Here is a 14,546-nt window from a genome sequence, read left to right as displayed (position 1 = left end):
CCGGCCTCAGCCGACCCCCAAACTCTGATGTGAATCGAGGGTCTGTCCACTTGAGAAGTAGCTGATGTTGGGAAAGTGTGCAGCCGGGGGTTGATTCGAGGCACTGTGTGACCTCCGACAGGTCACTTACCCTCTCTGAGTCTCTGTTTCCTTCTCTGCAAGGTTGTGGCAGTTAAAGGAGACAACGTACTCAAGAGCGCCCAGCCCACTGCTTGGCACAAAGTGGATTTTCATCCACGTCAGCTGTCACTTCTCTCCCCATTCTCACCTTCACGCTGGTCTGGCTGCCGGGGTGTCACCTGGGCCCTTCCGACAGAATCCCAGCTCAGCATCCTTCAAGAAACCAGCCTTTGTCCTCCAGGGGCCCCATGGACCAACAAAATGCAGAAATCTCTCTATTTTGAGTCTCTTCAGCCTATAGTTGAATTTCAGCTCTCTTAACTTTCCTCTCTACTAAGATTTTACTATTTTATTTCTTTTTATGGTCCAGCAGAGAGACAGACGACAGATGTTTTATTTTTATGAGGCACAGGCAGCCTCAGTGACAAGAGGGCAGCCCAGCCTGAGAGCTAATGCTCCCCAGAGATGGAGGCTGCTGTCTTGTCTCTCACGTCTGCACTGAGACTACACTCACCCACGCCTCAGTATCTCATGTGAGTCCCAGATCGACCTCTGGAGACAAGACACAGGCCTGCTCTGAAAAACACAGGCTTCTAGGGACTTCCCTGGTGGTCCAGTGGTTAAGACTCCACACTTCCACTGCAGGGGGCGTGGGTTCCGTCCCCGGTCAGGGAACTAAGATCCCGCATCCTGCACGCCACACGGCACGGCCAAAAACACAAAACGAAACAAAACAAAACAGCTTCTAGAAACCCAAATGCATTGCAGGCTCAATGTGTCTCCCATGGGAGTAGTACGCTCAGCCCTAAAATGTTTCAGAACTAATTAATAGAAATCCATCCAGAATCCTCAAATGTTTTAACAGTACCCAGTTTACATAATCTCTTGACCATGAGCCCTGAGGTCCAGGGAGAAAGCAGCCGGGGTGCAGGGCCGCAGAGGTGCCCACAATGGAATCCTCACCAACCCATGCTGAATTTGGGTCCTGAATCTCCCAATGAGGCTCTGTGGGGCCTTGGAGGATGTACAGGAGTTTTCAGGTGAAGGAGGAAAGAGGACAATTCCAACCAGATAGGGATGCATATGGTGTCCCAGGGCATGGGACGTCTGTGGAGCAAGTGGCATAAAGTGACAAGTGTTCAGGGCACGCAGGGGCAAGAACAGTGGCCGGGGAGCAGTAAAGCCAGCCGGGGGTCACAGCGTCGGGAAACGGTGCAGCCGCTCGGGCCCCCGTTGTCAGAGACCTCACTCTGGGCTACCTGAATCACATAAGATCCTGTTTCTCCAAATTCCCAACCAGTTTAATCTGATGTAACTTCATACAGACATCCCAAACTTGAGCCTACAAATGTATTGTTGGACGGGGAGAGATTAGGAAATTCTCAAAACACTTTTAAGTTTTGCCCTTTCACTTTGATAACATAACCTTAGTAATTTTCCTCATTACAACGCCGTAATTTTATCAGGTACGAAGGCAAATTTTCTTGCTCACTGTGATAATTTCTACTGAAGATAATTTGATTGAATGGAACGTTGATTTTTTTAAGTCATTTTTTTTCTCAAATTTGGGGAGAATAGTTTTTGACCTTGAAAGGGGGGTCTTACACATCACTTACTTGAGAATCCTGCCCTACCCGTCTATAACTATTAATCACATGTCTGGAATTATTTTGAAGTTCTTGGACTATTACAGTCCTTAATTATCAAAGATGTGGATAGTCTGGGGAAGCCCAATTATCTCCACTTGAAAGCAGAAGTTGGGCAAATCTTCATCTAGGGGGAACCTGGTCTGGATAGATGACTGTCCACCACCTGATATTTCAGCACGTTCCCAGCCTGGGGACATGATCCGGGCTGGCTTCACACTTATCCTCACCTGGAACCTGGTTAACTGATGGATCAGAGCGTTTCGGATCGTCTGGATCTGGGACGAGATGACTGAGAGCACGGAGGCATCGATGCGATTAAACTCGTCAAAACAGCCCCAAGCCCCACACTGAGCAAGGCCTGAGAAAATCTTCCCGATGGCCTAGGATGAAAGGAGTGTCAGGACAAGGGCAACTTTCATCTTGAAAACTGCAGGCAATCCGTGTATGGATACCATTTTCTAAATTAAATGCAAACGACGATCAGAACCTACTGTATAGCACAGGGAACTCTACTCAGGGCTCGGTAGTGAGCTAAATGGGAAAGAAATCCAAAAAAGAGGGGATATGTGTATATGTATAGCTGATTCACTTTGCTGTACAGCAGAAACTAACACAACATTATAAAGCAACTATATTCCAATAAAAATTTTAAAAATTAAAAAAAAAGCAAATGACGCTCATCAGATTGGCAGAGAAGAGCCTCCCCAGTAGTGGGTCTTCCTGGCAAGATTTCCAAGGCCTCTCGTGGGCCCGTTCCCACTCATAGGATTTCACAAATTAAGGATTTTTAAAAAAATCTGTATTGGACTACAGTTGATTTACAATGTTGTGTTAGTTTCTGCTGTACAGCACAGTGAATCAGTTATACATATACATACATACACTCTTTTTTAGATTCTTTTCCCATATAGGCCATTACAGAGTACTGAGTAGAGTTCCCTGTGCTCTACAGCAGGTCCTTATTAGTGATCTAGTTTATATAGAGTAGTGCATCTATGTCCATCCCAATCTCCCAATTTATCCCTCCTCCCCTTTCCCCTGGTAACCATAAGTTTGTTTTCTACATCTGTGACTCTATTTCTGTTTTGTAATTAAGTTCTAAGATTTCACAAATTAAGGATTTTAATGTAAAAACCCAGATTTCTGGCTTCTCTTGAGATGTTGGAAAATCTAACAACACTGGGTCCACTTTTCCAAGTGGCAACAACTGACCTAAGCTCAATAGCGGCTCCGCCTTTAGATGGAGCTTTGCCTTCCGGTTGGCCACAGTCCGCACCACTCTCTATCGTCTGTCTGCTGCTGTATTCATTTACACTATCTAGCTGACTCCAGTGGGCATTTAGTTTGGGGCTCTTGCTCTACATGCTGCTAACAAAGAGACACAGGCAAGTTCCTAGACTGTGATGGTGAAACGTTTTCTACTATGTTCCTCCAGCTGTCACCATGTCATCTCATGGAAGCGTATGAGGTGAATGCCTTCCCACGCTGTCCCCCTTGTAGCCCTCTGCCTAAGAAGACCGTAGCACAAGTGACGCCAGGGCCTTACTTTGTAATCCATGCCTTCGCCGCAGTTGGTCACAACACAGAGCAAGCCCAAGGCTTTGGCCAGGTCCTTGGTGGTCTCAGTCTTGCCAGTCCCTGCTGGGCCAGCAGGGGCCCCCCCCAGATACATGGACAGCGCCTGCGAGAAGCCAAATGCAAAACATACGTTGTCTGATTCACGGAAAGAAACAGGTGTCAATTCCCAGTCTGTGACAGTCTATGCAGGAATATATAAATGGCAATGGACCAGTTCACACTCACCTTTTCTGACACTCACCATTTTTTTTAAGTCTTTATTGCATTTGTTACAATATTGCTTCTGCTTTATGTTTTGGTTTTTTGGCCCCGAGGCATGTGGGATCTCAGCTCCCCGACCAGGGAGCGAACCCACACCCCCTGCATTGGAAGGCGAAGTCTTAACCACTGGACCGCCAGGGAAGTCCCTGATAGTCACCATTTTTAACATTTCTGTCTTTCTCCGTTGATCTCCACTGACCACCGCCCCCACCCCCCGGCCCCCATTATATAGGAACCAGTGCACCAGGGACTCTGCAATATGCTGGACTCTGTAGCCACCGTGAGGACAATGCCTAGCAGTTCCCAGAGCTGAGGCTCATGGAAGCATGGACATCTGTGCAGGGAAGGATTAATTTCGCCCAAAGAAAGGTTTGGCCCTTTGTCTCTAGATCCTAGGAGCTGACCTCTAAGCCCTCAGAATGCCCTGCCTGAGAAGGGTGTCCTTGTTTATCTGGGGACCTTGGGCCACGCCGGACAGTCTAACAGTGTGATTTACGGTGGGAGCCTTGGGCCACATGGTATCATCAGGTCAACTTCCGCAGGGTCTGGGGACTAAGGTCAATCATTCAGGGGGTCAGTCATGTCTGCATGACAAGCCGCCAGTTAAAGCGCTGGCCACCAAGGCTCGGTGGGCTTCCCTGGGTGGCAGGGCTTCACACGCGCGGCCACACAGAGCTGCCAGAGGAAATGATGCGTCTGGACGGCTGCCTCAGAGAGGAAACTGAAGGCTGGAATCTCCTGGGCCCTGTCCTATGCCTTCTCCCAGCGCTGATTTTGGTCTGTGTCCATTTGCTGCGAAAACCATAACTCTGTCATTTCTTTTAGCAAACTGTTGAACCGGAGGGTGGTTTTAGGGGCCGCCTGAACTTGAAACAGCCCAATCCCAAAAGGTGGCACGTAGGTCATATTCCAAATGGAAACTCTTTTATAGATTTTGAAAGTGTAACATCCTTTACCCTCAGCATTAACTTCCTGGGGCTGCCACAAACTGGCTGGCTTAAAACAACAGCAATGTATTCTTTCACAGTTCTGGAGGCTAAAAGTCTAAAATCAAGGTGTGGGCAGGGCCACACTCCATCCGAAGGCGCCAGGGGAGGCTCCTTCCCGGCCTCTTCCAGCTGCTGGTGGCCCCAGGTGTCCCTGGCTTGTGGCCGCCTCCCCCCGTCTCTGTCTCCATCTTCACATCACTGTCTCTGTGTCCTCTTCTCTTCTTACAAGGACATCAGTCACTGGTATTAGGCCCCTAATCCAGGATGTTCTCACCCCAATCCTTAGCTAATTCGATCTGCCAAGACCTTATTTCTAAATAAGGTCACATCCAAGCTTCCGAGCGGACCTGAATGTGGGGCAGGGTAGGGGACGCTGGTCAACCCAGTACACCATCACGATTACCACAGTCACCCTTAGAGAAAAACACATGACCCCAGGTGGACGATCACCAAGAGACCCAGGCTGCCAATCACCTGAGTGAGAGTCAGGTAAATCCGGTCCGTAAGGGGCGTGATAACCAGCCTCCCGTTCAAACCCATGTACTCGTAGCCGTAGCTGAAGGTCCCCGTGCACTGGCGGATGTTCAGCTCATCTGGTTCTCGGTCCCAGTAAAACCGCAGCTGACTTTCCCATTCGAACTCCCGGGCCTCGAGAATGCTGGAAGGTGAGCAACGGGGGACAAGTGAAGAGAGAAGGCAATGCAGCAGAAGGTGGACAAGGGGTAGGAAGGAGAGATGCTGAGAGAGGCCAGAGGACGACAAGAGACAGGTTTCGAGACGCCAGTGCCCTGGACAGGCCCTTACCTGCCCCGTATGAAAGAGTCAACTATATCTCGGGCGTGCACGTCGATGATGAGGAGGGTGTTGTATTTCTTTCTGTCGTTTCTGCTTAAGGACGTGGTGATCCGAGCGACCAGCTCATCAATCTGCCGGTGCATCTTCTGGCCGTAGTTCTTCATGGCCTGCTTCTCCCCTTGCTGCACTTCGCGGAAGACATCTTCCACCTCCCAGGTCCACCACACCTGGCTGGCGGCCAGCACCACCACCCCTTGGTACAGGAGCACCCAGTCGACCCTAAGGGAAGAGCACATCTTCAACGAGATCTTCCCAGGACTGGGACCGAAAACGGTCCTGTCAAGAATCTAATTCTTTCAAAAGGAAATCCTGAGGTACACTGTTGTAAATTGGTACAGCTACCAGGGAGAACAGTATGGAGCTTCCTTTAAAAAACCTAAAGTAGGGCTTCCCTGGTGGCGCAGTGGTTGAGAGTCCGCCTGCCGATGCAGGGGACACGGGTTCTTGAGCCGGTTCTGGAAGATCCCACGTGCCGCGGAGCGGCTGGGCCCGTGAGCCGTGGCCGCTGAGCCTGCGCGTCCGGAGCCTGTGCTCCGCAACGGGAGAGGCCACAACGGTGAGAGGTCCGCGCACCGCAAAAAAAAAAAAAAAACACCTAAACTAGAACTACCATATGATCCAGCAATCCCACTCCTAGACATATACCTGGAGAAAACGATAACCCGAAAGGATACATGCACCCCAATGTTCACTGCTGCACGATTTACAATAGCCAAGACATGGAAGCAACCTAAATGTCCATCGACAGAGGAATGGATAAAGAAGATGTGGTACATTTATACAATGGAATATTACTCAGCCATAAAAAAGAATGAAATCATGCCATTTGCAGCAACATGGATGGACCTAGAGATGACCACACTCAGTGAAGTAAGTCAGACAGAGACAAACATCATATGACATCACCTATATGCGGAATCTAAAAAACAATACAAATGAACTTATTTATGAAACAGAAACAGACTCAGACATAGAAAACAAACTTATGGTTACTAAACAGGAAGGCGGGAAATAAATTAGGAGTATGGGATTAACAGATACGAACCAATATACATAAAATAGATAAGCAACAAGGATTTACTGCACAGTACAGGGAATTATATTCAATATCTCGTAGTAACCTATAAAGGAAAAGAATCAGGAATGTATATGTGAGTGTGTGCATAACTGAGTCACTTTGCTGTACGCCTGAAACTAACACAATATGGTAAATCGACTCTACTTCAATTTAAAAAAATCTATTTCTTTGATCTGGAATAAGGAAGGCAAAGTATGAGCTGCAGGTAAGCCAAGGAGAATAGAACTCTCTGGGCAGACAGTAAAACACCAGGCCAACAGAGACATGCACATGAAAAAGTTACAGGTGCACAACTGTGTGAAAGATGCCAGATCACTTTAGAGATGTGTCTTTACAGATGTTTAAAAATTAGTTAACATTACGGACATACTGTAAGAATTTTTTAATTTTTAAAAATTCCAACAAAAAAATTAATTAGCTCTGACCACACTCCCCCGTGGTTCCTTGTTATAGTTTCCTGAGTGTCACTCGGCACTCTTTTCCATGCTCATACAAACCTGTTCAAAGCTAAAGATACATAAATATGAGGAGAAGGGGTTGTGAGGGCTGTTTCTCCAAAATCGGCATCAGGGTACACAAGCTACACTGCACCTTGCTTTTCTCACCTATTGGTTCTAGTGGGCATGCGTCTAGGTCGACGGACACAGGTCTGACCCGGTCCTCGTCAAAGCTGGACGATATTTCAGAGCATCAAAGTATCGCCAATTTAAGCAGACGTTTCTGCGCTGATGTCTATTCAGGTTGCTTCCAGTTCTTTTGCCAATACAAACAATACCATGGTAAACATGTCTCTACATCGTTTGGCACCGTCGTTTGGCATTTTTGGCTGTCGCAACTGGGGGAAAGGGTATTGCTGGCATCTAGTGGGTGCTAGAGGCCAGGGAGGCTGCTAAACATCCTGCAATAAACAGGACGGTCTCCCACAGCAAAGAATTATCCGGCCGCAGATGTCAACAGCACAGATGGTGAGAAACCCTGCTTTATGCACATCCTGAGGAGCCAGAGCGGCTTCTAGTGTTACGGACCAGAATCCCAAGTGCAGGGGAACCAGTACAAAAGCACTTTTTTGATAGTTTATTTTAATAGGAACAGTCAGATTACTTTAAAACGTTGTAGCAATCCGTCCCCCCGCCAGCCATGCACAGTGCTGTCCTCTCACCGCACCCTCTCCGGCACTAGGCATTATATTCTTTTGAATTTTTTGCCAATCTGAAAGGTGAACAAAACAATATCTCATTCGGCCTTAATCTGCAGATCCTTGATGACCAGTGAAGTCTTTCCTCTTTTCATATGTTTATCAGCCGCTTGGATTTCCCCTACTGACATGCTAATTTCCAAAGCTGGTATGTGCCTTGAAACACATTAGGGAAAACTTTTCTTATAAATCGTACCTAAAAAAAATAATGGGGCTTCCCTGGTGGCGCAGTGGTTGGGAGGCCGCCTGCCGATGCGGGGGACGCGGGTTCGTGCCCCGGTCCGCGAGGATCCCACGTGCCACGGAGCGGCTGGGCCCGTGAGCCGTGGCCGCTGGGCCTGTGCGTCCAGAGCCTGTGCTCCGCGACGGGAGAGGCCACAGCAGTGAGAGGCCCGCGTACCGCAAAAAAATAAAAATAAAACAAAATAAAAAATAATAATGGACCCAGAGCTGTAAGTTCCAATCCAGTAAAAGTGACTGCAAATGACGAGTCATTATCGTGATGATGGACAATTAATGGCAAAATAAATTTTAAAGAATATTTAAAACAATAATAAGTACTTGGCTTTAATGTCTTGTGTTAAAATTGTGCGGTGCCTCTAAAACCTAAATAGTATGTATAGTTTTGGTCCTGACGCACAAGAGAGATGTAACAAAGGTGATGGAGGTCCAGAGGACGGTACTGAAATGAACAAAGATGGATCTTGCCAAAGGCAACAAACGTGGGAAGGAGGAGATCAGGAAAGGTGGAAACACTGTACCCAGAGAAAATAAAGTGGTTCAGGGCAGAGCTAAGATGAACACGATGGTGTTTGGCAAATCCCAGGACAGCGGGTGTGCTCTGGGGCTACATACACCTGGGCCTGCCCTCTCAGTGATGCTGAAACATGTCCGCTCAAGTAAATCAATATTATCATTTCAGTGACTCACCCCCTCATTAGGAGCCACAAGTTCGCTTTAGCAGAGGGGTATTTAGGTGAGGAAAGGGTGGCTCAGACATTTCCCAGTTAATCAGGTCGAATTCTCTTAACTCTGTCTTCCACCAACCACACATAGCAACGCCCTGGCAAAGTAGTAGTTGTGAGGCAAACAAAATGAATCAATGCAGATATAAAATGCATACGATTTGGGAACACTGCAGAGATTTTTAGATATTCCACGATCTCTACTTCTGAAGGGCAGTGGTTTCTGTCTAGTTCAGTTTTTTTTTTTTTTTTTTTTAGGTACGCGGGCCTCTCACCGCTGTGGCCTCTCCCGTTGCGGAGCGCAGGCTCCGGATGCACAGGCTCAGCGGCCATGGCTCACGGGCCCAGCCGCTCCGCAGCATGTGGGATCTTCCCAGACCGGGGCACGAACCCGTGTCTCCTGCATCGGCAGGCGGACTCTCAACCACTGCGCCACCAGGGAAGCCCTCTAGTTCAGTTTTGAAAACAGCATCAAGCACAGTGATCAGCCCAGAGCAGGAATCCAATAAACGCTAGTAAAATGAATGAATACAGCCCATGATGGGCTAAGGCCACCTCCTATCAGCTCATGAGAAGTAACTGACAAATATTCAGGCATTTTGCAAGCGGGGTGTTAAACTTCTTACCATTATTCCATTCCGCTTTAAAAAAAAAAAAAAATTTGGCCACGCCGCGCAGCTTGTTGGATCTCATTTCCCCAACCAGGGACGGAACCCAGGCCCTTGGCAGTGAAAGGGTAGAGTCTTAACTACTGGACTGCCAGGGAATTCCCTCCATTTAGCCTTCTTGAAATCAGACACGTGGGAGTATTTACACCATGGGAATTAGGAAATGCTCTACAGCAAAGCTTTTTTTTTTCCCAGAGAGCTAGTTTACTAATACACCACTGAATGTGTATATATATATATATATATATATATATATACACACACACACACACACACACACACACATATGGACACCTGATTACATAAAGAGGTAAACCAATTTTTTTATATGGTGCAGAACCTAAGAAAAAGCAGGATCCTAATCAGACAAATATTATGCTCTGTTCTAATAATTTATTTAAACAGACATTTTCAGCTTGCAAAATCAAAAAGGCAGCATGTGAAACCAAGAGGACAGTGTTCTCATAATAATATAGACTTTATGTCTGCATCAAGGCCCTGCCAAATATACAACTGTCCTGGAAAGTTATCCAAAGATGCTTTATGGGCTTTGAGTTCAACCCTCTTAGCCACTAGGATCAGGCATGGTTCAGCTCAGTGCTTGGAAGCTTCTAGGCCACAAAAATCAAAGAATGATTGAAATTCATCAACTACTTTAGAAACAACTTTACCCATTAACCCACACATAGAATCCACCTTAATGAACACCTGGTTTCTGGTAGGTCACTAGGTTCTCACACTTGAGCTCAGAATCCCCTGGGATATTGTGAAAATCCAGATCCCTGGGCCCCACCCCGAGAATTTCTTTTTTTTTCCTAATATTTATTTGTTCGTTTGTTTGTTTATTTTGGCTGCACCAAGTCTTAGCTGCAGCACACAGGATCTTAGCTAAGGCATGTGGACTTCTTGGTTGCAGTGTGTGAACTCTGAGTTGCGGCATGCATGTGGGATCTAGTTCCCCAATCAGGGATTGAACCCAGGCCCCCTGCATTGGGAGCATGGAGTCTTACCCACTGGACCACCTGGGAAGTCCCTCGATAATTTCTGTTGGGGCAGGTTTGGGATGGGGCCCAGGAATATGTATTTCTAACAGGCTCCCAGGGACCCTGATGCTGCCGGTCCGGGGACCACACTTTGAGAAGTGCTATATGAGGTGATCCTTACAGGACAGATATACATCAGCTTATTTAGCTACGGCAGGAACAGAAAACCTCATTTGAAATGTCAGTTGATCTACTCCAAACCTTGAAAATTGATCCATTATGACCATAAATATGATAAAGTAACAAACAATCACATTTACAATCCTACCTGGTTCTGTCTTCACAGTATCTAAAGATAGCCTCTTTGGTAATTAGCCTATTCGTTCTTCGCATTTCATTCAGAATTGCTGTCATCCAGTCCTCCACGCGCCCCTCGGCCCGGATGATCTTCCGGAACTCCATGACCTCTCCTTCTGCTGAAATCATGGCAGACACCAGTTTTTCTCCACTGTCCCCGTCATTAAACCTCAGCAGTGCTATGTTGTCGTACATCTGCAATACAGTGCGAGAAGCCACCCTGTAATACCTTCCCTGGGTTCTGGAATCAAAGAACAGCCTGCAGTGCCTCATCACACATCAGCGCTGCCAGGATGCCAGCAATAGCATCAGAGGCCACATGCTAAATAGATGTCCATTCACTCAATGACAAACGTTCATTGGGTACTTTCGCTTCTGAACTATGCAAAGGTCGGTGGCAGATTAAACAAAAAGAAAGAAAGAGAAGACAGACTCCCCCTCAACACACACACTTGAGGTTCTAGGGTATATGCTGATATGGAGAGGTATCTGGATATGCGGACCAGCTGAAATCAGCATTAATCGAAGGAAAAGTGTTGCATTAAGTACTTGATCCTTAGTGCTTTGTTTATTTGGAATAAAGGAATTGCTCGAAAACACTGGTTCTTCACCACGGATGATTTTGCCCCCAGGGGACACTGGGTGCCGTCTGGAGACATTTTTGGTCATCACAGCTGGAGAGGGATGCTCCTGGCATCTTTTGGGTAGGGGCCAGGCGTGCTGCTGAACATCCTACAATGCACGGGACAGCCCCCCACTCCCACCCCCGACACACACACACACACACACACACACACACACACACACACACACACACACACAGAGAAAAAAATTATTTGGCCTAAGATACCAGTAGTGCCAAGGCTGAGAAACCTTGCTCTGGGCTGATACTAAATACAGAGCTTTGATTAGCTGACCAAAGATCATTCCTGGCCCAGCTCTGATTCCCTATCATAAGAGAAAGTTTTGTCTGTTGTGTTTCCTGCCATTCCATATCGCTCACAGATACACATAAGTTTATGTAAAAGTATGAAAACACGGGCTGGAAGGAATTACATCATAGCCATGATAGCGGCCTTCTTCAGCCAACACTGTAAGGCAGGCACTGTTCTAAGTACTTTACAAATATTAACCCATTTAATCTTTATCGTGATAAATTTTTATAATTGGAGTTATCTGCATTTACAGATAAGAAAACTGGTGCCCAGAGAGGTTAAGTAACTTGCCAAAGGTCACACAGCAAATCCATGTAGAGCCGGGATTTGAACTCACACAACCTGGCTGGATGTGCTATACCACTATCCTGTCTCTCTGCTTATTCTATTAGTCTTTGTGTATTTCTGTATTGTTTTAGTTTCTCCAAAAAAAAATGTTGTTTGGGGGACTGTGGAAAAAGAGCAACAGATAGCAGCTGAGTGCTGGTGTGACTTCAGACTACAGTGGATTTCATCAGATTTATGCTTCAAATAAAAACCCCAGCAGCGTTTCACAGTCTTAAACCCCTGGGTTGAACCGAACTGTGTGGGAGACTTGAATACAACAAACTGCAGTTACAGAGCTTTTGCTACCTCTCCCCTGGGAGCGCCGGGGGGCCCACCTTGATCATGTGCTCCTGGACGCAGAGGGGGTCACTGTTGCCCAGGATGCTGAGCAACTCGTCGTCGGAAATGAAGAAGAACCTGGGGAAGGCGTTCCTCTTGGAATCCAAGTAGTCGTTCAGGCTCTTCTGGCACTTCTCCAGGCCCTCGCTGATGTTCTGCAGCTCTCTGAGGCGGTTCGGGGCCTCACAGCATCTCTTGATCACGGGGTCTTTCAAGGTCTCGCCCATGATCTGGACAAAGTCAAGAGGACAGCTGTCAAGCCAGGGAAGCAGGAGCCCGGCTCTTGTCCCGGGTGAGCATCTGCCAGGGTCCAGGCACAACAGAGCAAACCCGACAAACCAGAACCCCCACCTTCAGGGAGGCCAAATTGGCAAAAACTGTTAAGTGTTTACATAAGCACCTTCAGGGACTTCCCTGGTGGTCCAGTGGCTAAAACTCCACTCTCCCGATGCAGGGGGCCCGGGGTTCAATCCCTGGTCAGGGAACTAGATCACACGTGCCGCAACTAAAATCTCACAGGGGGCAACAAACATCCCGCGTGCCACAACTAAGACCCGGCGCAGCTAAATAAATAAACAAATATCTATTTTAAAAATTCAAAATAAATAAGTAAATACTTTCTAACGTACTATATATACATAACTTACTTACTTCCGACGTTTATTTTTTTTCCATCTTCCCGCTAGAAGGTCAGGTGCCCTTCATAGAGATCTTTCTGTCTTTTGTTCAGTGTTTCCCCAGGTGCCTACAACAGTGTCTGCAAGCAGCAGACCCTCCCAACAGTGTCTGCAAACAGCGGACCCTCCATCAGCATTTGCTGGATGAATAAAGCCAGCAGTTTCACTCTGAGCAATTTGTATGCACCTGAATATTCCCCACTCTAAATAATGGCAGAAACATAATGATAAGAAAGGAAAAGAAAGAAAAGGAAGTAGCCTAAATGTCCAATGAGAGGGAATTAGGTCAAAATTTGCTGTGACAATTTAGATGTTTATTTATTGAAATATATGACGAGGATGTTAAATTTTGAAAAGATCATACTGATAAGAATGATCCTATTTCATAGAATAATTACATATTTATTGATATGTTTTCATAGGAATTAACAAATTTTGGAAAGATACATGTTGAACTATTGAAATGGTTATCTTGGGCGTGCAGCGTGTGATTGTAGCTATTTTTTCCTTTCTTTTTCTTGCTTTTTTATAATGCCTCAGTCCTTCTATAATGAATAGGTATCTGTTGCGTAATTTTTTTAAGTTTAAAAAAAAGCTTATGCAGGGCTTCCCTGGTGGCGCAGTGGTTGAGAATCCGCCTGCCGATGCAGGAGACACGGGTTCGTGCCCTGGTCCGGGAAGATCCCACATGCCGCGGAGCAGCTAAGCCCGTGAGCCATGGCCGCTAGGCCTGCGCGTCCGGAGCCTGTGCTCCGCAACGGGAGAGGCCACAACAGTGAGAGGCCCGCATACCGCAAAAAAAAAAAAAAAAAAAAAAAAAAAAAAAAGCTTATGCAGATGGATAAGAAAAAAAATCATAAATTCTAATGGACAAAAGAGATCCAAAATGTGAGCTGGCTGCCTGTAACTGGAGAATACAAGAGCATCGCTGAGTAGCAAAGTACCTGGGCTTTGAGGTCAGGTGGGCTGGGTGAAAATCCTCACCCCACTAATTACTAGCAGCAGTGACCACTGGTACCACCCTTTCTGGAAGGACTTTAAAATGAGCATAGTCTTTCATGGGTAATTTACTTGTAAACAATCTATCGTAAGATAGCCTAAATATGGAAAAAACTTTAGACACAAACTGCAAATTATTTATGAAAGCAAAGAATTTCGCTTCAAACAAGATGTCCAGTTACTAGACAATAATCAACTAAATTAATGTCAAGCCACTCACCAGAACATAAAAAGGCATTATAACATTTTTCTCAGATAGTTTCATAATATAAACTATGTTTCTTATGCTATTAAGAGAAAATTATAAGATAGGATTATATAAAATATCTTTATTAGTGTGTTTTTAACCCATATACATAGAAAAAAGATAAAAGAAATATATATTAAAGGTGATGGAACTATGGAAGATACATTTTTCCCTGCTTTTCTACATTTTCCCAAGCTTTTTACAGAAGTACTATTTTTTCTTTTTGTTTTTTGCCATGCGTCACGTGGGATCTTAGTTCCCAGACCAGGGATCGAAACCACAGTCCCTGAAGTGGAAGTGCAGAGCCCTAGCCACTGGACCACC

At 46.2% G+C, this 14,546-nt stretch overlaps 1 protein-coding gene across 3 annotated transcripts in view; it reads right to left on the bottom strand.

Moving 5' to 3' along the window:
• The window catches only part of DNAH10 (dynein axonemal heavy chain 10), a 150,165-nt gene that overhangs the window by 71,669 nt on the left and 63,950 nt on the right, over window positions 1-14,546 (bottom strand). For all 3 annotated transcript variants that reach the window (XM_067015312.1, XM_059040733.2, XM_067015313.1), the window contains 6 exons: window positions 12,296-12,529; window positions 10,670-10,893; window positions 5,402-5,671; window positions 5,072-5,255; window positions 3,316-3,450; window positions 1,997-2,149 (listed from right to left, as the gene is read on the bottom strand). In XM_067015312.1, coding sequence (XP_066871413.1) covers window positions 1,997-2,149; window positions 3,316-3,450; window positions 5,072-5,255; window positions 5,402-5,671; window positions 10,670-10,893; window positions 12,296-12,529 — 1,200 coding nt within the window. The remainder of the gene's footprint in view (window positions 1-1,996; window positions 2,150-3,315; window positions 3,451-5,071; window positions 5,256-5,401; window positions 5,672-10,669; window positions 10,894-12,295; window positions 12,530-14,546) is intronic.

The sequence above is a fragment of the Kogia breviceps genome, chromosome 15 (genome assembly GCF_026419965.1).
Source record: "Kogia breviceps isolate mKogBre1 chromosome 15, mKogBre1 haplotype 1, whole genome shotgun sequence".
NCBI classification, from domain to species: domain Eukaryota; kingdom Metazoa; phylum Chordata; class Mammalia; order Artiodactyla; family Physeteridae; genus Kogia; species Kogia breviceps.
Note: the sequence above shows the minus strand (reverse complement) of the source record. Positions and strands in the feature narration are given on the sequence as shown.